This window comes from Gopherus evgoodei, chromosome 2, assembly GCF_007399415.2.
Source record: "Gopherus evgoodei ecotype Sinaloan lineage chromosome 2, rGopEvg1_v1.p, whole genome shotgun sequence".
In the NCBI taxonomy this organism is placed as follows: Eukaryota; Metazoa; Chordata; order Testudines; family Testudinidae; genus Gopherus; species Gopherus evgoodei.
Window position 1 is genome coordinate 69,592,868 of NC_044323.1, and position 25,599 is coordinate 69,618,466.

The 25,599-nt window shown below is 36.4% G+C and overlaps 1 protein-coding gene across 3 annotated transcripts in view; it reads right to left on the bottom strand.

Annotated features, from left to right (window-relative positions):
- ZNF385D (zinc finger protein 385D) overlaps positions 1 to 25,599 on the bottom strand; it is a 360,631-nt gene that overhangs the window by 57,098 nt on the left and 277,934 nt on the right. For all 3 annotated transcript variants that reach the window (XM_030550947.1, XM_030550948.1, XM_030550946.1), the window contains one exon: positions 22,812 to 22,974. In XM_030550947.1, the coding sequence (XP_030406807.1) occupies positions 22,812 to 22,974 (163 nt within the window). The remainder of the gene's footprint in view (positions 1 to 22,811; positions 22,975 to 25,599) is intronic.

Genomic DNA, 25,599 nt, shown 5'->3' on the forward strand with positions numbered 1-25,599 from the left:
TCTTGATAGGTTATTGTTATACAGCATCTGCAAGATAAACCATTGCTTGTGGCTTGGCTGGGAAGTTGCTATGTTTTTATGCCAAGCTGATGAAATAAATGAAAATCTTGCACTTGTGTATTTAGAGTTTGGGAGGGAAGGAGATGTTTTAAATTGGCCTTTGCAAATCTCTGAAAATGCAGACATGGAATATGCTATTAAAATATGGGCAATAATATCTGCATTGTCATTCGCCAGCTTGGAGGAAAAAAACAGACCATTTAGGGATTGTCTTGGTTTTAGATCCATTCAATACAAATATTAACCGATACTTGAAAAAATAAATGAAACATGTTTAAATAGTGTTCCATGGCAATATATTATGTAACAAGCTGGAAATAGCCATTTACAACTATGCAGCTTGAAATGCAGATGAGAACCAGCATCTGATGTCTTGAGTGGCATTTCTATTTTGAGCAATTTGTTTCTTTCAAATCAACTCAGTCTTATTACTAATGACAGGCAATGTGTGTAGATAACTGAAAGAAACTCAATATTAGAAAGCGATTCATGATATGCCTAAAAAATAATAGGATAGAAAGGATCACAAGGATATGGGGCCAGATTCACTCCTGAGTTACACCTAAATCTAGAGTCATGCAACTGAAGACACAATGATGCTGTTAGACTTGATTTACACCTGTTTAACAAAGGGCATTCTAGTCACGTTAATATGTTTTTTAAATAAAAGTACAGAACTACAAGGGTGTAGATTTATGTACATGTGATCTTGTTTTGTTTGTCTACCTGTATGAGCTTTTCCTTCATTTTTCTCTTGCTTTTGTTATTCAAAATTCTTTGTCTTTTTGAACACTGTCCATTGCACACAAAACTTTCAGAGATCATCTTGAGGCTTCTCAGTAAGAACTAAGTACATCAAGCAAATCCTTTTTATCAGTTTATAAATGATGATCATGCATTAACACCATTATGATCTTATTTATTTATTTATTTCCAGGCCTACCAGTGTCATTTGCTTTGACTGAGGATTAACTTGGCATTTGTTGACATGTCCAGAGGAGAACAATTTAATTGGAATGACTTGATGGAAAGAACAATCATGACCCATGGGCAGCACTTCATATTCCAAAAAGAGACAGAGAGTGTAATACTGTTCCCTCTCTACTAGTGCAAATCAAGAGCAACTCCACTGATGTTAGTAGAATTACCCAGAGGTAAAATTGATGAGAGATCAGAATGCAAGGAGCTTGGAATCACGTGTTTGATTTAAAAGATTTATCTGATGTTTACAGAGTAGAAAGACAGCACAAACATATCTGAATCCTTAAAATCTTTCCTTAGCCCTAGCCATTTTTGCCTGTGACTTTTCCAAAGATCTAGAAAACTAAAAAAAAAAGAAAAAAACCATTGCCAATCAAGTAATGTGCTTCACAACCATTCACTTGAAAACCTGAAGCTTCATCTTACCAACAGTTGTGCTTCACATTTCTTAAATCTTAATTTGTTTGGGAATTAAAGTTCAAGGGTGAAATTCTGGCTCAATTTAAGTCAGTGGGAGCTTTGCCATTGACTTCGATGGGGCCAAGATTTCACTGCAACAATTTTCAGCAGAGATAATACAGAGAAGTGAAATGTATTCTTCCTGGAAATAACCCTCATTATTTGTAGTTGTTTACATGTGCATCAAAGTCTTCTTTAGATGGATATTGTGTAAAATTCACAGCATGCCCAATGTATAATTCTCAAAGCCATTTTTTTTTAATTAAAAACTACTTCCTCTCCATATTTTCTTATCTTTATATCTATAGCTATTCCTGCTGTAAAACTGTTAATAAAAGTATTACAAGATTCAAATAGCCACCCAATAGGATTTTTTTTCTATTTTACATATACAAATGTCTCAACAACTGTCTAAAAATATTTACCTTTGGTCAGGGATAAACCATGGAAAAGATTAATCCTGAAAAGTGAAAGATGCAGAAGACTTTATGGGAATTACACAGAAATAAACTGAAACAGTCATTACAGTGGCTGGTAGCTTGTATCCCAACAGGATATATCACAATGCCTTCTATCAATACCACTGCATCGGATGTGCATCATATTTAAAAATACATTTAAATCCTCATCTCATTCTTGATATTATAATACTGGGAATCTCTTGGGTAGAGACTGCCAACTGTGTCACACTGTGTGGTAGCTTTATTATATGGACAAATATCCACTAGGATCTAAACTGAAACTATCAAATTCAATTCAATGGTGACCTACACATTTCTGAACTCAGATTTTTGAGGTTAAAGTCTAGAACACTGACCCCTTTGCAGCACCACAGAGTACAGCAGTGTCAACCCATCTTTGTTTATTTGTAACACAGCATATGAATGTGTTTGTATAGTGCCTAGCACACTGGGGTCCTCATCTCCGGTTGTGGCCCCTAGGAACTATCAAAATCCAAATAATAAATTATACTTTAAATGAATATTTGACCTACTTCCCTTTCCCCCCTTTCTACTGTATTTACTAAGGCAGTTGCATCAGGAGTTCTCAGGACTAAATATAAACTGGACATTGGTCAAAACTGTATCATGCAATGTTCTTTCATAAAATACAACAAAATGAAATTGATCTGTTAATAATATGCACCATATACAATGAGAAAAGTAGTATCTTAATTTTTCAATACAAATCACAGCAGATAAGCAATAACATTTCAGCCTGGTTATTCAGTATTCTATCTAATGTACTTATATGGTCCCCATCATCACAATTTTGGAATTCCTGTTTATATTTATTCTCATAAACAAGAAAGTGCTATTTTCCCATTGTACAGATGGAGAACTGGAGTACAAAGAAACTAAGTGACTTGCCCAAGGTGAGAGCTGAAGCTTGTGGTGGAGCAGGGAATTGAACTCCAGTCCTAGGCCTGGTCTATGCTGGAGCGGGGGAGGTCGATGTAAGATATGCAACTTCAGCTACGGGAATACCGTATCTGAAGTCAATGTATCTTATTTTGACTTACCTCCCGTCCTCACGGCATGGGATCGACGGCCGCAGCTCCCCCGTAGACTCCGCTACTGCCGCTCACTCTGGTGGAGTTCTGGAGTTGATAGGAGCGTGTTCAGGGATCGATATATTGTGTCTAGATGAGATGCGATATATCGATTCCTGATAAATCAATAGCTACCCGCCGATACGGAGGGTAGTCTGGACGTACGCCCTAGGCTAGGGCACTATCTTCTGGATCATCCTTCCTCTCTATTTTGAAACCATCTTTATACTGACTCAAGTCATACTTTGTTTAATATCTTAAACTGAAGCATATGGTATGGGGGAGAAAAGAGGGTTCAAATCATATTCAAAGTACTAATCACAACCTTATTGCAGCAGAATTATCTTAGTACAGTAGTGCATTCATTAAAATGTTCATTCATATGTATTTATATTGATAACTGTATAGTCTCATGCTGACCATTACAAATATTGACAAGGCCTGATTTTATGAGTAAAATTCCATGCATGTTGTAGTCCTGCCTTGATTTCTAATCATTTATTTTATAGACTAAATCAGAGATTGGCCCAAACCAAAATTAGAGACCCACGCCTGGGGGTATATTAAAAGACTGAATACATATTCAGACCCATATTTCCAAATAGTTCCTACCCTCTTAACAGGCCAATTAAAAAAATCTGAGCTTGAGCTCCCCACCCAAATGTTAGGATTTTTGAAATCTGGATCAAACAAAGAGATGATACATTTAAAACTCACACTGTTTATTTTTAATACAGTGGATAATTATTGTATGTATTTCTTAACTTGTCTATATCCCTGTGCATAGCTGAATAGCAGATAGGTGTTTTGACGTGTGAACAAGAATTTGAGATCTATGCAGAAAAAATTACAAATGACCTGTGCGCACTTACTGTAAACTAATTTTTGTGAATAAAGCTTTGAATTTAGAGCCAGATATATGAGCAAAGTACTTTAAAACTTATGTCAGTGTTCAGCAGTGCCCAACTGACTTCCAAGTGGCCTAACTTTTTTTTTAAATCATAGGAAGAAATTAATTTACAGCGAAAGACTACATTGCTGTAGCAGCTAATACTACATTTACATGCCTCTATAATTTACTTCACTTATTGCTCTCTCGTAATAATATTCATTATAAAAGTCCTCTTCTAATATTGCTTGATTTGACAGGAATGCATTAGCTATGACCAATGCTTTATAATGTACTCAGACAATATTAATATAAGCAGAAACTATGGTAATTGCTGTTAATTAAACACCAAGATTATATATATATATTTAGGGGTCGATTAGTCACACTTAACTCATGCGATTAACTCAAAAAATTAATTGCGATTAAAAAAATGAAATGCGACTAATCACACTGTAAAACAATAGAATACCAACTGAAATTTATTAAATATTTTGATGTTTTTCTACATTTTCAAATATATTGATTTATATTACAACACAGAATACAAAGTGCACAGTGCTCACTTTATATTATTATTTTTATTACAAATATTTGCACTGTAAAAATGATAAACATTAGAAATAGTATTTTTCAGTTCATCTTATACAAGTACTGTAGTGCAATCTCTTTGTTGTGAAAGTGTAACTTACAAATGTAGATTTTTTTTTGTTACATAACAATATAAAACTTTAGAGCCTACAAGTCCACACAGTCCTATTTCTTATTCTGCCAGTTGCTAAGGCCTGGTCTACACTACGACATTAGGTTGAATTTAGCAGCGTTACCTCGATTTAACCCTGGACCTGTCCACACAACGGAATCCTTTTTTCCGACTTAAAGGGCTCTTTAAATCAATTTCTTTACTCCACCTCTGACGAGGGGCTTAGAGCTGAAATCAGCCTTCTTGGTTGATTTTGGGATAGTGTGGATGCAATTCGATGGTATTGGCCTCTGGGAGCTATCCCAGAGTGCTCCACTGTGACCGCTCTGGACAATGCTCTCAACTCAGATGCACTGGCCAGGTAGACAGGAAAAGGTCCACGAACTTTTGAATTCCATTTCCTCTTTGGTCAGCATGTTTGCAGAGCTCACGCAAAGCTCATCAGCATGATGTGCACATTGCTGGGGCACATTGCCCGGCCCGTACTTTGTGAGAAGTCTATAACTATGTCCCTCTTGTCACCACGCTGCCGTCGCCTCCTTACCTGGTTTCGCACAAAACAATTGTCTGCCATTGCTGTGACAGAGGGAGGAGGAACTGATGACATGGCTTACAGGAAATTAAAATCAACAAAAGGGGTGTGACAAACAATTGTCACATAGAATGGCCCCCTCAAGAACTGAACTCAAAACCCTGGGTTTAGCAGGCCGTTGATTTCACAAAACAAATCGGGTTAGTTTCTTGTTTTGATCCATGTATGTTTTACATCTTAGGCTGGCAGTGGACGGTGCAGTACGACTGCAAGCCATCGTCATCTCCTGGGTGCTTGGCAAAAGATGCTGCATCATGATTGTCAGCCATCATCATCTCCTGGCTGCTCGTCAGAAGATGGTGCAGTAGGACTGCTAGCCATCGTCATCTTCTGGGTGCTCGGCAGAAGATAGAAATGACTTGGCTGAGTCACTCCCATGTCTGCCCAGGTGTCCCGACCGATCTCACCGAGGTCGGCAAAAAGAGCACCCAGGAATATGACGATGATGGCTACCAATCATAATGCACTTTCTGCTGCCAAAAGGCAATGAGCTGCTGCTGTGTAATAATGCAGTCCCATGTCTGCTAGCACCCAGGAGATGTATGGTGACAGTGAGCTAAGCGGGCTCCATGCTTGCCGTGGTATGGCATCTACTCGGGTAACCCAGGAAAAAAGGCGTGAAATGATTGTCTGCCGTTGCTTTCATGGAGGGAGAGAGGGGCCTGATGACACGTACCCAGAACCACCTGTGACACTGTTTTTGCCCCATCAGGCATTGGGATCTCAACCCAGAATCCTAATGGGCAACGGAGATTGCAGGAACTATGGCACAGCTACTCACAGTGCAACGCTCCGGAAGTCGACGGTAACCTTCATACTGTGGACACAGTCCGCCGACTTAATGCACTTAGAGCATTTTGTGTGGGGACACACATAATCGACTGCATAAAAACAATTTATAAAAAAATGACTTCTATAAATTCGACCTAATTTCGTAGCGTAGATATACTCTAAAAAAAAAAAAAAAAGATTGTTTACACTGATGGGAGATACTTCTTCCTCTTATTTACAATGTCACTGAAAGTGAGAACAGGTGTTTGCATGGCACTTTTGTAGCCAGAATTCCAAAGTATTTACATACCAGATATTCTAAACATTCATATGTCTCTTCATGCTTTGGTCACCATTCCAGAGGACATGCTTCCATGCTGATGATGCTCATTAAAAAAAATAATATGTTAACTAAATTTGTGACTGAACTCCTTGGGGGAGAATTATATGTCTCCTGCTCTGGTTTACCTGCATTCTGCAAATATTTCATGTTATAGCAGTCTCGTATGATGACGCAGCACATGTTCACTTTCACAGTAGATTTGACAAAACACAAAGTAAATACCGATGTGAGATTTCTAAAAATAGCTAGAGCACTCGAACCAAGGTTTAAGAATCTGAAGTGCCTTCCAAAATCTGATCGGGATGGGGTGTGGAGCATGCTTTCAGAAGTCTTAAAAGAGCAACACTCTGACGTGGAAACTACAGAACCCAAACCACCAAAAAAAAATAAATCAATCAACCTTCTGATGGTGGCATCTGACTCAGCTGATAAAAGTGAACGTATGTTGGTCCACTCTGCTTTGGATCGTTATGAAGCAAAACCCATCATCAGCATGGACACATGTCCTCTGGAATGGTGGTTGAAGCATGAAGGGACATATGAATCTTTAGTGCATCTGGCACATAAATATATTGTGATGCCAGCTACAACAGTGCCATGTGAATGCCTGTTCTCACTTTCAGGTGACATTGTAAACAAGAAGTGGGCAGGCATTATCTCCTGCAAATTGTAAACAAACTTGTTTGTCTGAGTGATTGCCTGAAGTAGGACTGAGTGGACTTTTAGGCTCTAAAGTTCTGCATTGTTTTATTTTTGAATGCAGTTATTTTCTGTAAATAATCCTACATTTGTAAGTTCAACTTTCATGAAAAAGAGATTGTGCTACAGTACTTGTATTAGATGAACTGAAAAAAATTATATTTCTTTTGTTTTTACTGTGAAAATATTTGTAATAAAAAAATAAATATCAAGTAAGCACTGTACACTTTGTATTGTGTTGTAATTGAAAATGTAGAAAACATCCAAAATGTTTAAATAAATGGTATTCTATTATTGTTTAAGAATGCGATTAATCACAATTAATTTTTTTAATCACTTGACAGCCCTACTTTTTTTAGCTGATTTCACCCCCCAAAATATAAACTTTAGAAAAACTGGACATGGCTCAAATGCGTCTCTAAAGTCAGTTTGTACCAATCACATTAGAGAATAAAGACTATTATTAAAGAATAGGAGAGAGAGACAAACTCTTTCTGGTTATTCTAAAAATATAATTTGTTGATTCTTGTTAACATGTTCAAATAAATTCTAGTATAGACGACATAACTGGAAGTAAAACATTTCTAAAATTTTCTTTAATTTGGATTTCTCAAACCATATTTTATATTACTAACAAGCAGATTTTTGTCCTTGAGAAGACCACTATTTGGAATTTTTCCTTATTGATAAATAATCTAGGATCATAGTGTTGTACTAAGTGTCTAACAGTCTGGACCTAACTCTGTCTTACTAAATGATAGCTTGACATGTCTCGGAAAACAGGCATTTAAATCCCAGTGCATACAAGGCCAATGATCTTACATGAATTAAATTAATGTTTTGCAATATGCTTTAAACAAATAATTAGTCCAAATGCTCACCTATATATGTATCCAACTCATGATACCATGAGAAACCATGGTATAGGGACACTTAAATATGGATTTGTACAATGGACTAACAGTTCTGGGCAAAATCCCCTTCTTAAAGTTCTCCCCGAAGACTCATTTACATAATCATGTCAATAATAATCCAAATATTTAGAAGTACTTAAATTCATACTAACCATTCAATGGCTCTAAATGTGAATGAGGTACATTACTATGGCCTTTTGAGCCACATTAATAAGTCTTTAGAGAACTCCCTGCATATTATATACAGTCTATATTTATAAAACTGAAAACTGTCTATATTTAAAGTCATTATGAAGTGAAGAGCATTGGCATTTCTTTTGAAGCTGGAAAGTGCATCTGGCATCAGACAACATGGTTGATGGGACAAATAAACAAATTACTTGTAGTCACGAGAATAAAAAAAATATCACATAACTGCAGAGATGATACAATGCTGGGTATCTCTATCGGAACCATTTTCATGGCATCCCATTTGAGAAGTCTATATACTGCACTATAGCTCTCTTGCCATGGTCCATAACCCAGTAGTAGCAGTTACATTTAAGAAGAGAGTAAAACAGATTCCAAAATGAGACCAAACATCAAGGAACTTGTACATGTATCTATGCGTGTAGAAGTATATTATGCGGGATCAATTTCTCTCTTCCAACACTTCTCATCCTTCATTTTTCTCATGTAGTACATTGGTGACATAGCTTATCATGTTGCCCCCTCCCTCACATTGAAATGTTTCAACTTATTATGACATTCTAAATCATGGCCCTCAGAGGTAGCCATCAAACATATAGTGACATTAAATTAACTTGTGCCACTGCTGCATTACACTTTCATGCAAAAAGTACATATTTTGGCCATCCTAGGATTTCTCTCATTCAAATAAAAGTTTACAAGTCTAACTGTCTGGCCAGAATTGTACCATAGCACTACATAAATAGAAGTGAGATAAAGCAGAAGTTTAGTGTTACAAAATAGAAATAAAGCAGAGCTTGAACTAACAGTAGTATACTAAGTTAACCACAGATGAGGACAATAGACTATTGACAGTAGTCTATAGCCTTTTCTTTGTGCAGTTGATATTAGGGATACAGAAACTAAACTCCAAAAGTACTCTATTTGTATCAAATAGCTTCTTTACTTCAATAAAATATCAAATTTTATATCTGCCTTGAGTGACTCGCCAAAAGTATAGATAATGACTTCAAAAATAAATACATGTTCTTGAGATATGTATTAAAAGGAAACAGTAAAAAGGGCTGGGAAGCATTCTCTGTCAATTCCAATGTATGCAGGTGCACAGTGTCCATTACTCAGATCATGACATTCTGCCAAAAGAAGAAAAATACACTCCCAAATATGCAGGGCTGGAAATGTCAGCAATATATAGACATCTTGAATAGATATACATCCTGAGTGTATGAGGAAGTGAAAAAGACTAATTTTAGACTACACAGATCCATGCCAGATGACAACAAATGTTGTGACTTGTGCAGGATGGATTAGATTAGTACCTACAACTAATTGGGTTCTTTTGGTACTGTTTGTAGGATTTTCAGAGCATGCATATTTCAGTTGGGCATAAGCCTCTACAAGCTCTCAGGGAAGAGCAGTTTGGAATTTTTATATTTTGTCTCTTTAAAGAACTAGAACAATTATTACCTGAAGGAAAGACATAGAATTGGATTTCCAGCCCCAAAGGACACTATTGTTGTTAGTAACAGACTAAGATATTGGTGTAAAACATGAGTATTTACATTTAATAAGATGGTGGGAAAAGATTTAAAGGCTGAGAAACTCCACCAATTTCCTTCCATCATTTAAAATTAACTAAGATATGATAAAATGTCACAAAATAAGATGAGGGAAAACTGGGGAAAAGACAAGGAGACAGGGATAAAGCCATGCAGTATTAGGATGGATAGGTTTCACAACTAGGAGAGAGGAGGAAGAAGCAGATGGAAACCTTGAGCTCTCCCCGGTTTGGAATTAGCAGACCCTTTGGTATCCTAAAGTGCTTGCCATTAAAAATGTAACATTTGCTAATAGTTGCCTTTAGGAACCATACAGCCTGCAATTGCAGCATCCCTTCAACTGGGGAAACCAGGAACATAATAGAGAATCTCAGTTTTAATTTTAAGAATAAAGTTGGTTTAGAACCTTTTCCTTTGTAAACCAATGGCTAGAGTTGAACTTGACACCACTTCTGCAGGAAGAAGCTGGAGTGCTGATACTTTAACATTTCTCTATACATTCTATTTAAAGTAAGTTTTGGTCCATTCTCAAAGGATCATCTTGCTAACTTTCCTCCAAATCCTTAGGTCAGTCTTGTGTATGTTGGTATGATAAGTAATGGATTATAATGAGTGGGGTGAAGTGAAATGTGTGACAAAAAATTAATTTGCAAGATCGGCCATAAAAATGCTGAGGGCTGCTCGGATTAGCATTCAGTGACTGTCTGAGATATTGTTATTTCCCTGTACTTAAAATCAGGAAATAAGTGTTGGTGAATGTTGATTTATTAATGGCAACCATTGCTAGTGAACTGGATAGGGTGGATGAAGTGAGTAATCTATTTATGGAACTTTCAAATGGATCTGCTTAGGCTATGCTAGAAACTTCACTTCCAGCCATTAAACCACTGGAGTAGAAAATAGACACATTTGGACCAGAAATAGTGAAAAGCTGGATATAGCAAAGAAATGGATTAAAACTGTATAGCAGATGTCTCTGGACTTCCATGATATGGTAGATGAACTGAAACAGCTCTTTCAGGGGCTCTAATGGAAGAGGAAATCTTTTTGCATGCAGAAATGGAAACTTGGAAAATGTGGTAAAAAAGTACAACTTATAGGAATGTTGCTCTCCCTTTGGTATTGAGAGGAAACAAGTAGAGGGGAGCTAAAAATGATGTTATTATTGACACTTTGATTAACATAGATCCCATGGATCAGATTAGGAGATACTTCTGAATCCCTTCAAATGCTTATTTTCCAGTTGTTCAAGTAAGGGATAGGGAAAAAACAAAATAAACTAAATTCTGATAGAAAAATGTGAGTGGATAAGAATGCTTGTAAATGCAGACCTTGGGGAATAAGAACATAAATTTTAATTGTCTTATGTCTAAGTCTGCCCAAGACAGAAAGAAATTATTAAAATTGGCATAAGAATAGAAAGAAATTAAGCTTCCAGTCATTTTTTTTTTAATTCTCCAATATCAATTTTATGACACAGTTAAGAATACAGAGCTTATTCTTCTTGATACAAGATGCATACAGCTCGGTGGCTTGAAGTCCTTACATTACCAAGAACAAGTCTATACCAGCAATTAAATTTGTTGGTGGTTTGATTTTTGTTATTTATTCAACATTCAACACATGTCCAGTGCTGTATAAAACACAGAGGGATAAATAGTTATTGACCAAGCAAGATACAATCTAAGGGCCCGAACTTTAGCTTTAAGGAAGCGAGTAGTTTCACAGAAGTCAATGGGACTAGTTATTTGCTTAAAGTTAAGAATAAGCATAAGTTTTTACCACAATGGGACCTAAATTACAGCACAGTTCAAATGCACAATATCAGATGAAAAGGTAATGTCTTCAAGCATGGCAGATGCCTGGTTTTTTTTGGAGGTGGGGGGCAAGAGGGGAGTCATGAACATATATTTCTTCAGTGGATTATATATTCATGGATTCAGATTTTTAAGGCCAAAAGGCACCATTCTGATAATCTAGACTGACCATCTGTATAACATTGGACATAGGAATACCCAGAATTAGTTCTTGCATGGTAAATTGTTCCAGTGGGTAAGCACCCTCACTTAAACATTTGCCCCTTATTCCAATCTGAATTTGTCTGTCATCATCTTCCAGCTACTGAATCTTGTTATACCTAGTTATACCTTCGTCTGCTAGATTGAGGGCCCTCTATTATCAATTTCAGTTTCTCTGGTAGGTTCTTATAGACCGTAATCAAGTCACCCCTTAACCTTCTCTTTAATAAACTAAATAGATTGATCTCTTAAGTCTATTCACTGTAAAGTAGGTTTTCCAATTGTTTAATCATTCTTCTGGCTCTTCTCTGAATCCTCTTCAATTTATCAATATTCTCCTTGAAATGTGGAAATAAGAACTGGACAGTGACAAACACGGAGGTAATACAAAGTTCTCTACTCCTACTCAATATTCCCCTGTTTTTATATCCAAGTATCACATTAGTCCTTTTGGCTGCAGTGCCTCACTGGGAACTCACATTCAGCTGATTATCCACCACAACGCCAACTCAGAGTCAGCACTTCCCAGTATAGATTCCTGCTATCCCGTTTTCTTTGTTCCTAAGTGTATGACTTTACTTTGGCCATACTGATATATGTATTGTTTGCTTGTGCCCAGCTAACTTATATATTACTCTATATCAGTGACCTGTGATTTTCATTATTTACCACTCCTCCAATTCTTGTATCAGCTGCAAACTTTGCAGTAATGATTTTATGTTTTCCTCCATGTCATATTGAATAAAATGTTAAATAACATAGGACCAACAAGCAGTTCCTGCTAGAAACACACTCTACGATTTAGATCACTCTAGTTTTTTAATCAAAATGCCATGCAGTACCAACTCAAATGTTTAACAGAAGTCCAAGTATATTATATCAACATTGTTACCTTTATAAACCAACCAATCTCAGAAAATATAAAATTAGTTTGACAAGATCTAGTTTCTGTAAACACATGTTGATTGGCATTAATTATTCTACCCTCCTTTTATTCTTTACTAATCAAACCTCTTATCAGCTATTCCACAATTTTGCTTGGGAACTATAGTCATGCTGACATTTTTTTAATTATTTAAATACTGGCACTATATTAACTTTCTTCCAGGCCTCTGGAACTTTCCCAGTGTTCCCACATTTATTAAAAAGCAACATTAACAGCCAAGAGAGCTCCTTGGACAGCTCTTTTAAAACTCTTGGATTCAACTTATCCAGACCCACTGATTAAAAATATCTAACTTTAGTATCCACCATAGCATCTGGTTAGCATCCTCCTTAGTTACTGTGAACTGGAAATATTTCATCATCATCATACAATATTAATACATCCTCCTTTATTGAACACTTGACTTTTCTGCATTATTGTTGACAATTCTGCCTTTTCCAGATAGTAGTGGAATACCATTATAAGTCTTAAAAACTTCTTCCTACTATCCTTAACTCTGCCACCTATGCATTTCTTCTTCTGAAGTCTTGCTTCCTTTATGAATTTTCTACAGTTTCTAGCCATTGGTTCACTTCAGTTGCAATCAACTTCCTGTAGTACTAATATGTTTTACTGAATAAGTATTTTTAGATGAGGGTTTTTACCTCCAACACACTCCTCTTAACTCTCTAAACTAGGGACTACAGGAGTGTGGCATAGGAGTTGTCTACACCAGTTCTAAACCTGTTGTGGAAATGTGGACTCTTCGCATTACTAGGGGCTACCCTCCCTCCCATATGTGATACAAAGTTCAAAACACTCCCAGGAAGCACAAACAAATAATCACTGTTATTTTCCTGCATTACTAAGTGTCTCACTTGCAAGCTTGAAGATACTGGAGCACTTGAAGGAAGATCTTTTTCCTCAGTTGTACTTTTATAGAGAGCAATGATATAGTTTTCTAGAAATTAAAAAAAATTAACAATTTGCAAGTATAGGGTCATGGGATTGGTTCCAATTCCATAGCAAATTAGTCCATAAACTCAGAAAATAAACAAGTTGATTAATATAATAAATCTCTAATCCTAAGAGTTTATAATAAAAAGGTGACAGAGTATGGGGGAAGTATTGCAATGTTACAATCTCTCGTAAGAGCCCAATGGCTACAACACCTTTGATCCCTGCCTCTGTAACTAGCTTCAGGACTGCTCAAACAACAACAAAGCAATACACAATCTGGAAGGGGCCACTGGCAGACATAATGTATTTCATGTATCTGGTATTCAGTTTATATAGCAAAGCTGATGAGTGTAAAGATATCGCCTGACAAACTAGACATTATTCCAAGAGTTCTAGCAACAAACAAGCTGACAACTGAAATGCTATGAAAGGCTCTATTAAATGTTTTAGCATAAAATGCTTTTCCAGTCATATGTCCAATACTAACAAAAGCATTTTTCTTTCTTTCTATCTGGGTAGGATGATCCAGATTTTGTGACTGACAGAAGTTTGTATCTGTGGGAGTATTCAAGCATAAAATTGTTGTCCATGCAATCCCAATCAAAAGCAGCTGGGTCCTCAGAAAGCACATGGTGTCCATATGATGAAAATCTTAGTTGCAACATATATAGATGCAATTAAAAAAAGGATTTTATTGCACATTAATGATCAATTGATGTACATATAAATTGTAATTTTATGTTACCATTTGACTACACTGAAAAAGAAAGAAAAGTACTTCTACACACAAATCAAAAGAGAATCTATTGTTTCTCAAATTACCATTAAGCTCAAATGCAAAAATTACACTACCATCTGTGGAATGCTGATAACATTTTGTGCTGCAATTAATTATGGATGGTCTAAAGTATGGAAGAGTCAAAGCATAGGTAATTTAAAGTCAAGGATGTTGAGGTTTGTTCAAATATGGCTAGTTTGGGTCATTATACTGAATTTTCCAAGAATGTAATCAAGACGCTATATAATTGTTCATCCATAATCTGTAATTCTCTGACAAGTAATGATAGCATAGTAATGATACTATGAAACAGTGTGCCATATGCTCTGTTGGTGCAAGGCTATATCTGAAGCTTTTACTTTGAAAATAACATTTAAAAAGGCATCCACCTAATGTGGGATTTTTAAAGCTGCCTAGGGGGTTGAGATGCCCAGTCCCATTAAAATTAATGAGAATTCGGCATCCATGTCCCCTAGCTCAATCTAAATCTCTCACCTTTAATGTATATATTACCAAGAAATTATACAGAAAGACTCACATCTTATTCCAAGCATACAGCTCTGGTTTCCCCTATCTAAAATATGTGAATCAATGAGGTCATGTGAACCAGAAATGCCTAAAAGATTCAGACTTCAAAATCATCAGCTGTACGTTGATCTGTACCAACATACGGACTTGTGAAGGAAGAGAAATATGTAGCAGTGACCTCTACAAGCCTGGAGACATCATGCAGTCCATTAATGCTGATCTGCCTTAAATGACTGAAAGAGTACTTAGACATTATATGTTAAAATCACGGCACACTTCATGATATAATGTATGATGAAACAAAGTATTGCTAATTTATATAACCATGTATTGCACTGTACTGTTTTTTGGGAATTAGAATGTTAAAGAGTTTTATCTATTTTTAGGTGTATTCACAGTCTATAATATTTTGGCAAATGTTATACTTGAATTGTACAATAAACTGCTCTGAATCCTATAGTAAATTTCAGTTAGTATAAAAAACTATTATGAATTTAAGATTAATTAAACATTCATATCATCATTACACGTACTAGGACTGCTATAAATTCAATTTATGTTCTTTAGTTAAAAAGATTACATAAAAAGCTGCTGTGCTGCTCAAATGCTAAAAAATAGAGGAGTTGTCTATAACTACTTGTAAGACATCATGAAAAAATTAATATGCTTTCTTCTGGGTTTCTTATGAGAGGAAAATTTAGTATGATGTATCTTTGAACAATAGATTATATACTCTAATGTAAACAAATGAATGGTTACTAAAAAGTCCAATGTTAATTATACCAATGTCACTAAGAATAGAAATAATCCAATGATTCCAAATTTGAGGACTCTTTCATAAACTATCAACCCTATCCACTATTGATATAAGTGGGAAACAGATGCTTGCAGTGAAAATGAAGTCACAGAGAAATGAGAGGGAGATAAAATGAGAGCAGCAACAAGAAAAAATTGGCTGTCCTTTTCTAATGGGAGCCCTTTTCCAGGCCAGGTCCTGAAGATGAATCACAAATGCAGCTCTGCATATATCTGGAATACACATGGATTTGACTGTTTTCAGCCATAATATAAATGTATTAGACAAAGAGAGCTCACTCAGGGAATTTGAGAAAGGAGTAGTCAATCAGCATTATAAACATACCAGGGCAATCATCATAATGTCTGTACTTCATTTTCTGAAATTTTTAACTGAACTCACGGGGTAGTGGTTGCACACCTTGTGACACGTTCTCGGGGCTCCCAAAACTGTGGGTGACATGATTACCTCTCTGCCTTAGGAAAAGAACACCTTAAATATATTCCACAATGCTTACGGTGATCAGTATGATACAAGCTCTCATTTGATACTTTACACTACATTCTTCACCAATGAATACTAGGACAACAATGTGTTAAGTGTATGAGTACATCAGGCCTGATCGGATTTGTTGTTTCACATCAATAAAACCTTTTGCCAGCTGGCACTGAAGGGCCCTTCGGGTTAAACATCTATTATATTTGCTGTCCATGAACTTTCATCTGACTAAGTTTCTCTCATACAAACAGTTGTGGATGGTGAGTTTTAAGTCTGCATACTTTGCAAGCTTGCAATTCAAACTAGGAAGAGGATTCTGCAATTTCACACAGACAAAGACTTAGCTGCAGACTTTACAGGTAGAACTCTTCACTGCTAATTACTTTGTGTGACTGTGATGAGAAACAGTTGAAATTTATAGTCTGCAACTAATCAATACATTCAATAGTCTAATTTTACTAGGAATGATGTTTTGGTCAACGCGCATGTGTCTTAAAATGAAGAGGATTTACAATTTTTCAGCAATTCCTTAATCCTGTGCATCTCTTGCCAACTTCTCCAAAACTGTTTCCTCTCCCTCAGAAATTCATAGGCCATCCATTCTTATTAGAAAGGTTATGTTTATCCAATAAGAAACAGTACCAGCAGATATATGACCAATCATAGCTAACCAACATAGCTCAAATTTTGATATTCCAGCATCAAATACTGAAAGACCATCCACGGTTGAATAAAAATACTCAAGTTTGTCAAGGAAATTTGAACAACAAATCTGAGGAAACTGCAGTTTGGTCACAGACATTTTGTGAGCAGAAAAAGCAGCTAAACTCAGAAAATAAATTATGAATTGTTTGTTCAGCTTGAATTGTTACTTAATCATTGTCACTCTCTCCTTCACATACTATATAAATCAGAGGGACAACTGGATAATTTGAGAAGTTAACTAGTTTCACTTCTAGAAAAATGATTTATTGCACTGGATGCAAGGTTACCCACTGCAACAGTGCCACCAGACATACTGGATGTTGAGAACTCTGTTTCTCAGCTCCCTACACCAAATTCAGCCTTAGTGTAATTGGATGAAATTACAGTGAAGTCAGTTGAGCTGCACCTGCTTACATCAGATCTGAATTCAGTTTCTAATTTCTATCCAGGTGTGCAGATTGCCTGGATAGGTCTGAACCACAGGGAAATAATTAGAAAAGATCAAGTTATCCAAAGACAATGGAGCCTAAATATGGCACAAAGAGAAAATCAGGTAAGACCAGAATCTACAGTTTCACGTTTTCCTTGTATTTCAGCAGAAAGGTGCAAAGAAGCAATTTGAAAGTTCAAGCAAAAGACACTTAGCAGTTTGATCAGATTCTCATCAATAATGTTTCTTACCGTAATGCAACATGAATCACATGTCTGTGTGATGGCAATAGTGTATGTTCCAAGGCTTCTTTTCATAACTGAAAACTAGTGCAGATCGGAATCTCAATAAACCCATGGAATTTATGCTAAGGAATATGCTCGGAGAGTGCTGGGTAAATCTTTTAGGCACAATATATAAAAATGAAACAGATAGTTGCTGGAATACAGCTGTTGTGGCACTTCTGTCATCTCATCTCTACTTTTTGACATCCCTTCTTCCTGTTATCACTCTCTCTTCCTCTAAGTTTTCCCCCAGTCACCTCCTCTTTCCAAGTTCCGCATATTCCCCTTACTCTTTCAGCCTACTTCCTTGTCTCCCATCCAATACATCAGCACTTCGTTGCACCAGATGCTGAATGGGCTCACCTACGTCACATTTAAGAATTGTGCAAGCTGGATTGAAATTGGGTGTCATTTCAGGCCCAACTGCCATCTGTTCATCATCAGTGTCCTGTTATAATACAAGGATTTTCTCGGTTCCAATAAATCCATTTATTAAAGGGTTATACAAGTCTGCTAATAATTGACAGATTCATTCAGCAAAAAATTGTAGCTTCCTTTAACCCTTCATATGATGTATAATCCCAATTTCCCTAAACTTTCTCACGCATAGCGTCAGCTTTTTGCTTCAGATTCTCACCTATTATTTTTTCTAATATTTTCCCATCAGCACCCTAAAGCTTAAAAGAATGCGTATCAACGTGTTGCCCTATATACATGAGAAGATAAAGTATTATGCCACAGCTCTGTGGGCAGCAAAGCATCTTCAGATCATACCTGTTGTGCTAGAAAAAAAGGTCTGTATATATACACACACACACACACACACACCATGGTTTATAGAATACTTTTTCTGCTCTCCTAAATAAACTTTTATTCTGCTTTTAGAGAAGTGTTCTGAATGTTGTACTTCAATAGGAATTGAGAGTATCTGGGCCTAAGTCCCCAAGGCATTTGGGCATTGAGATTCAATTGAAATCAATGGAAGATGTGTGTTTAAATACCTCGGAGGATCTGGGCCTAACTGTATAACATCCAGAAACAACATAGAAACTGTTGATCTCTGTGGGTGGAAGCTCTGTCAGTGACTGTCACATTTTCAATGGCCTATTTTGCTATATTGATATCAGATGCTGGACACAACCACGAGTTATGTGTGGCCTACAACGTATGGAGACAGAAAGATGAAGCGACACTCAAATTCTCTGATGGGTAGAACAAAGAATCTGACCCTATGCCTTCAGGACTTGATGTATAAGAACGTATTTATTTATGTGAGTAGCATGGCTGAACTCACTGGTACTTCTCACAAGAGTAAAATTACACAAATACTTACGGGGTTGCGGGTTTGGGGCATGGATAGGACTTTGGCATATCAGGGTAATGTAATTAAAATTAAATCACTGGAATGGCCCCAGTGGCAAACATAGTACAGAACGCTCAAACAACCACCAAATGCATATTGTTCACATAGGATATATACCTAATTTATGGAATGTCTCCAGCAAGTTATAAATGAGATCTGAAAGTGAAAGGAACTTCTCCCCAGGCCAGTGCTTACCAGTGCAGTTGTCTTGTATGCAGGTATAATCACAGATTCAAAATACTGAGTTCAGATATGCCTATATGTGTGGAAAATATGCATTTTTGTCACCTCTCAAACATTCCACAGAGTCAGCAGAGGGAAGGAATCCTAAGTGCTGGTTTCCGTACCAGTGTAAATTTAGCATCACCGAAGTTCCAATACGTTGAGAGCAGGGCATCTTCCTTTCAAATTGTTGTGACTGCCAGTACATCCATGCATAGCTCTTTGCTGCTCCAAAGAATCACTCATTTACAGCAACTAGCTGAAGCCCCCATTGATTTTAAAAGTTATTCAGATAGGTTAAGATATTAGTGACCTTCACAGAATGAGCAAAATGTCCCCAGATCTTGCTTTCCACTCTTAGTATGCAGTGCCAGCATTTGTCCAAGATTTTAAGCTGTGTACCCTGTATGGTAAGATGCATAGTCACCATTATTTATTGCACTAAGACATGTTGACACCACTGCATGACAAAATACTTTAGGGAGAAACAACATAACAAATTGCTGCTTCAGCTCCTGCATTATGTTGTATATTATGTGGTCTTTTTCATAATCTTTATTGCATGGCACTGCAGGTTCCCTCATGTAGGTGCTGCACAGGGTAAGCAGAACCAATGAACTTGGTCCAATGATCTTGACCAATTTGCTATGACTGACATGTAATCCACCATTTAACCATTCTTGTACGTGATGCATTAGTGGTGATGGGAACATGACTCCTTCTCAGCTTACTTGAGATCATGCATTAATCTTCTGTGTACCGCTTCAGAAAAAAACTATTTCCAAATGACCATGTGAGGAGGAACTAGTAATGGAGGTTACTCAAAATCATCGACTGTATAATAAATTAGTGAAACCATATGGAATAGCAACACATTCAGATCAGTGATGTGAATCTCAGTGTACATTCTTTTTATGGCCACCATTCTCAGAATACATATATGTGATGCACAAGACTCTCTTTACCTTTCAAAAAATATTTGTATTTGGAAGAGTTCTATGAAGCCCGTGTGGGATAGAGGGCAACTGAAAAGAAAATTCATATAATCCTGCAGATAATGAGTCCAAATACTCCTGCTTTTGCCAGGAAATGTCTGTCACTTGGGTACCCAAAATCTTTGTACTGTTTTTCTTTTGCTACTGCAGAATATGTTTTCTATATGAATTGTGTTTATATAAGAAGGTTCAGTTATGCTCTCAGCTACGCCAATAGAAATCCAGAGTGCAGAACTGGGCTCCAAATGTCCACAGGTGATCCTTCTTTTGGCTGATATATTTTAGGGGTGACAGAAGAGCAAGCTTGGTAAGTTTTTGTTTGCATCGTATCTCTAAATGTCAATAGTTGGCTAGGGTTTGTAATATTTCGTGAAAATAATTCTATTTGTCATTTTTTTCAGTTGATCTTAATGTATTTCCTGCTGCCTTGGTTTCTGGTTTGTTGGCATCATTCCAGCATCCCTCAAAACAGATTCTTCCTCCACAGAGGTACTTTAAAAATCAGATCTTTCAGTCAGCATTTTCTCTTCTTCCTTCTCCTTCCCAAGACTCCATGACCAATCCCTATTTTCACACTAATCTGATATTATCGTAACAACATGGTCCTCATTGTTGCAAACAGTTATACACACAACTTCAGTTCTGTGAGTAGCATGGCTGAACTCACTGGTACTTCTCACAAGAGTAAAATTACACAAATACTTACGGGGTTGCGGGTTTGGGGCATGGATAGGACTTTGGCATATCAAGGTAATGTAATTAAAATTAAATCACTGGAATGGCCCCAGTGGCAAACATAGTACAGAACGCTCAAACAACCACCAAATGCATATTGTTCACATAGGATATATACCTAATTTATGGAATGTCTCCAGCAAGTTATAAATGAGATCTGAAAGTGAAAGGAACTTCTCCCCAGGCCAGTGCTTACCAGTGCAGTTGTCTTGTATGCAGGTATAATCACAGATTCAAAATACTGAGTTCAGATATACAGCAAATAATAAAACCTGTCAGGGACCTGACTGAAAGCCCCATAAAGTCAATGGAAAGAATAACATCGATTTTGATGTGCTTTGGATCATCCGCCGAACAAATGTCTGCCTCAGATAAACAAAACAATACAATGCAGGCAACTTTTTAACAATTAAAAGTTACAACTTTAATATATTTCACTTTTGTCTTCCTCTTTTGTCTATTAGAAATCTATCATGATTATGTATAAAGCAGTAAGTCAGTCCTTCGCACAAAACTCACTCAACATATCAACAGAATGTCCAGTTCACTAATAAGTAAGAGAAACCCAGCATTTAAAACTATGGTTAAGTTTTAGTTTAGTTTTGAATTTTTGTAACTATGTTTCAGTACTCCCCTTCCTTCCCCGCACTGTTCCACAATTATTAATGCTTTCAGTGTCACTAAAAAATTGGCTATATTCAGTATTAGAAAAATCTCATGATGCAACAGGAAACCCTTTATAGGTACTTCTTGTGCCAAGTTCAGACATATGACAAGTCTGAAAAAATCCACCTTCATTTTTGAACCACAATTATAACATGAATTTCCACATAAGACACATACTGCCTTTACCATATGTCTTCTGGCAAAGACCTTACAAAAAGAATTAAATGCGTGTTTATATGATACTTATATTTTTGTTGTAACTCTTTCAATTGTTTGTACTTTTCTATTTACAAACACCAAAGCCACTGACAGGAGAATTTGTTCCAGATGAGCAGCTCTCAGCAGCAACACCAGAATATTATACATTATTTGATCATGCATTATTTTTTCCTGTTAGATTTTGTGTATGCATCTCATGAGTTGCATACAGTACACACGTTGCAGAGAAATATAAGAGCAATTATTTCTTGTGAACAACTGAAACTATCTTCTTTAAACTTACATCCTTCCTTTGAAATTTCCAATATTGTAGCCTATAGTTAAAATGCCAGGTTAATTGAATCCCATTGACTTCACCTGATACTTGCATGGGTTTTGTTTGCAAGGAAAAAACCTAGTCCCCAAGCAATAATTTAAATATTATTTCAGTATGAAGACTCAGTTTAGCAGAATAATTGCCATCAATAACACTTACCTGTTTATGTGGAGTGGAGGTTATACAGCTATTACCTAGCTCAAAATCATGCACTTTAAATAATAATGCAATGCTTGAAATTTATGACAGTATGTCTTTTACCAACAATGTTTTTATCAGAGGCTTCAAGACACAATTAGTGCAATTTGCTGCATCGCTTGTAGTTAAAACAAATGTGACATAGGTAATTATGTAGAGAGAGACATTGCATACAAACTACAAGATTTAGAGCAGTTTGTATTTAATAGTTCATTTGCCATAAATATTACCTGAGTCATATGTATGCATTCTAGCCTAAAAGAATGGCAAGCCTCTTTTCACAAAAGAGAAGTCAGTTACATGACTATTTTACTCTCACAAGTGTGTTGAAAAGAAGAACAAAATCAATATTACACAGAACGATGGATCAAGCATGAATCAATGTGGCAAGCATATAACAAAAACAGACATGGAGTTAAACAAGAAAAATAAAAAAAAACCAACAACAAAGATTATCGCTTAACCTGTTTTGTCAGAGCTGGTATTGATGGTATTGGTAGTGATGGAAGTGAAGGTAGTCTTTGCGCTGTCCTTGGTAGTAACAGATTTCTGCTTATTTTTCATGGCTTCCAGTGCTTTGAGCTTCTTGGCATGTTTAGTGCCTTTGTAATGGGCCGCAGCCTGGCTCTACAAAGGAGAACAAAATGAACCATGCAATCAGGCTCATTTCTAAACTGGCATTCTCTGTATCAGTACAAATACAGACTATCTTTCAGTAATGGGTACCATTCACCATACATAGCCAGTGACCAAATTCTGTGCAGAATGATGCTTAGGAAACAATGAAAATCATATTCAAACAACTCCAAAATGATAAATATTATGTAATACTATATTACTTTCAGATCAGTATAATAGAGCTTTACTTTACCACATGTTAAAATATATCTGCTTTTTCAGTTTTGCTATCAAGAGCTTTTTTCTATCACATAAAGATTCAAAGTTTCAAGGAGCAGGGAGGAAGATATGTTTTTCTTTTGACAAGTCTAGGGTTTAAACACTTCTTATTAAAAACCTTGCCACAGGTTTCTATAGGAGATGGTTTACATCTAACTTTGGAAGCAGAAACTTTTCAAATGGAAAGCAAGGACTCACTGTCCAGAAAACCCCATCACTTAAGAACTAACTGAATACAACGCAGACGTGCAAATGTCTGGATTTTTAAAAAATTAGATCACTTCAGTCTACCTACTACAAAGGTAGCCTGTGAAATTCAAGGTGAGAGGAACTTTTCAGTGTATGATCCTCTAACCAAGCCTAGCGTGTTGTCAGATGTGTTTTGTCTACTTGATGTTAGATCACAAATTTGTATATGTACTACAGGGATTTTCACACTACTCTAAAGAACCTTGAATCCCTATCATTTTAAGAGCTCATTGTGAGAACTCTTCTCTTCACTTATGCTACAGATTTTGGAGGGTATTTAAATATAAAATGTATCTTATTAAAAACATGGTGGAGCTCTGTGGATATTCTTCCTGATTAGTTTCTCTGGTTATTTACAGCTCTTCTGAATAACAGGAACCAATCCCGCAGTTCATAAATGAATGGGATGCCTCAAGCTTTCTGCTACTGAATTTCAACTCTGATTGGTAGCAACTCGTTTTTTTGCTAACGGACAAGACCACTAATTCTTCAGGAAAGACCTTAAAACTTCAGTTATTTTAGAGTCAAGAGCTAAGTATGTTCTATTGTAGAATTGCAACTTGTAGGGAAAACAGCAGGAATTCATTATGTATGCAACTGAGAGGATCAAAGCCATAACAAGTTATTCAATGTAAACCAATACTGCAGAGGTGGGAGATTGTTGCATTATCTAGGATCTCTTAGAGTTTTATTTGAACATTATCTTGTGGCAAATTTTCTGAGGTGACGCCAGGAAATGTTAAGCTAATATTTATATTATACTGAGGTTTATTTATAGTTCTCAGCACTGATGAAAAGTCATGATTCCTGCCTGAATGCCTGAGATCTGGGGTGTGGGAGAAGTGTAAGAGAGAGAGATTTAATCTACTCCAGCAAAAAACTGTTAGCTCTATTTTTACATGCATCATTCAGTTTGGTTGAAACACTGATTTCTCTATCCATTAAATGATTTAAGTGCTATAGTAGGTACCCTTATTGAAAGAACACTGGACAGTGAAGTTATTAATCAGAAACAACTAACAGAAATAGCACAATCATGCATCTTTTACAGTTCCCAACACATAACATTGAGATGTACTGTAAGCCAGATATGAACAGTTAAGTGATGTTAATAACTGTTAAATTGAAGGATCAATGTCAGGTTAGGATGACCGCATTAAAATGGCACAATACTGTTTGTACATCCTTATACCACTATTGAATCATGTCTATGTCTATAGTTTATAGCTAAGTATGATTATCTACTCCAAAAGTGTTTTTTTAAATGCATTCTAGTTTATTTAGCTCAATCAGGCCCTGGCACTGATATACTTACTTACATTGACTAGTACCTTACTTCTTGAATGTGGATAAATGTATCAGAATTTGGTCATACACAGTTGATTATTCATATGGTATTAGTCTGACACACTCTCAAGCTTCTTCAGAGAACTAAATTTGTATTTTTTGTTCACCCATCATTCCCCTTCACTTCCTTGGTACAGCTCCACAAACTTGACTTCAAGGAGAGTTTTGAGTGTATACGTGATGCACAATGAGGCCCTGCATGGAACTCTGTGACCTTTACAGAGTTCTGAAATATAGAAACAGAATTGCTCCAAGTAGAAACACATTGCTTCAATTTATAAGTAAAAAATGGCTGCTATGGAGAACTGTTCATTACTCACTTCCTACAGAGGGCTGCCAGTTTACCATAGTCTACTTACAGAAGATTTTTATGCTTTTTTTAATTTCAGAATGTAAATTTCCATTCTTTGTGGGGATACAAAGGCATCTGAGGTTCTCTCAAGATAATCATAGCTGGCAGGTTAATGGTAGTTCTATGTGGGATGAGATAGTTTGCTCCATAAGCATTTAACCAGCCCCAAATGAGCTTACACTCTGAACTGGAACCCTACAAAAATCTGTCATTGTCTTCCCTAGCAGGAGGAAACCAGTGGGGGAAATAATGGAGAATGATTCATAAATATTCTATCCAGCGTGGCAATAGAAAATGTGATAGCAGCACCTGACTAAATCATTTCTTAGAGAATGAAAGAGAACTAAGTAAGTGTCATTACTAGAATGCCATTACTACTTAAAGCTTAAGTCAAAAAATCTGACAGA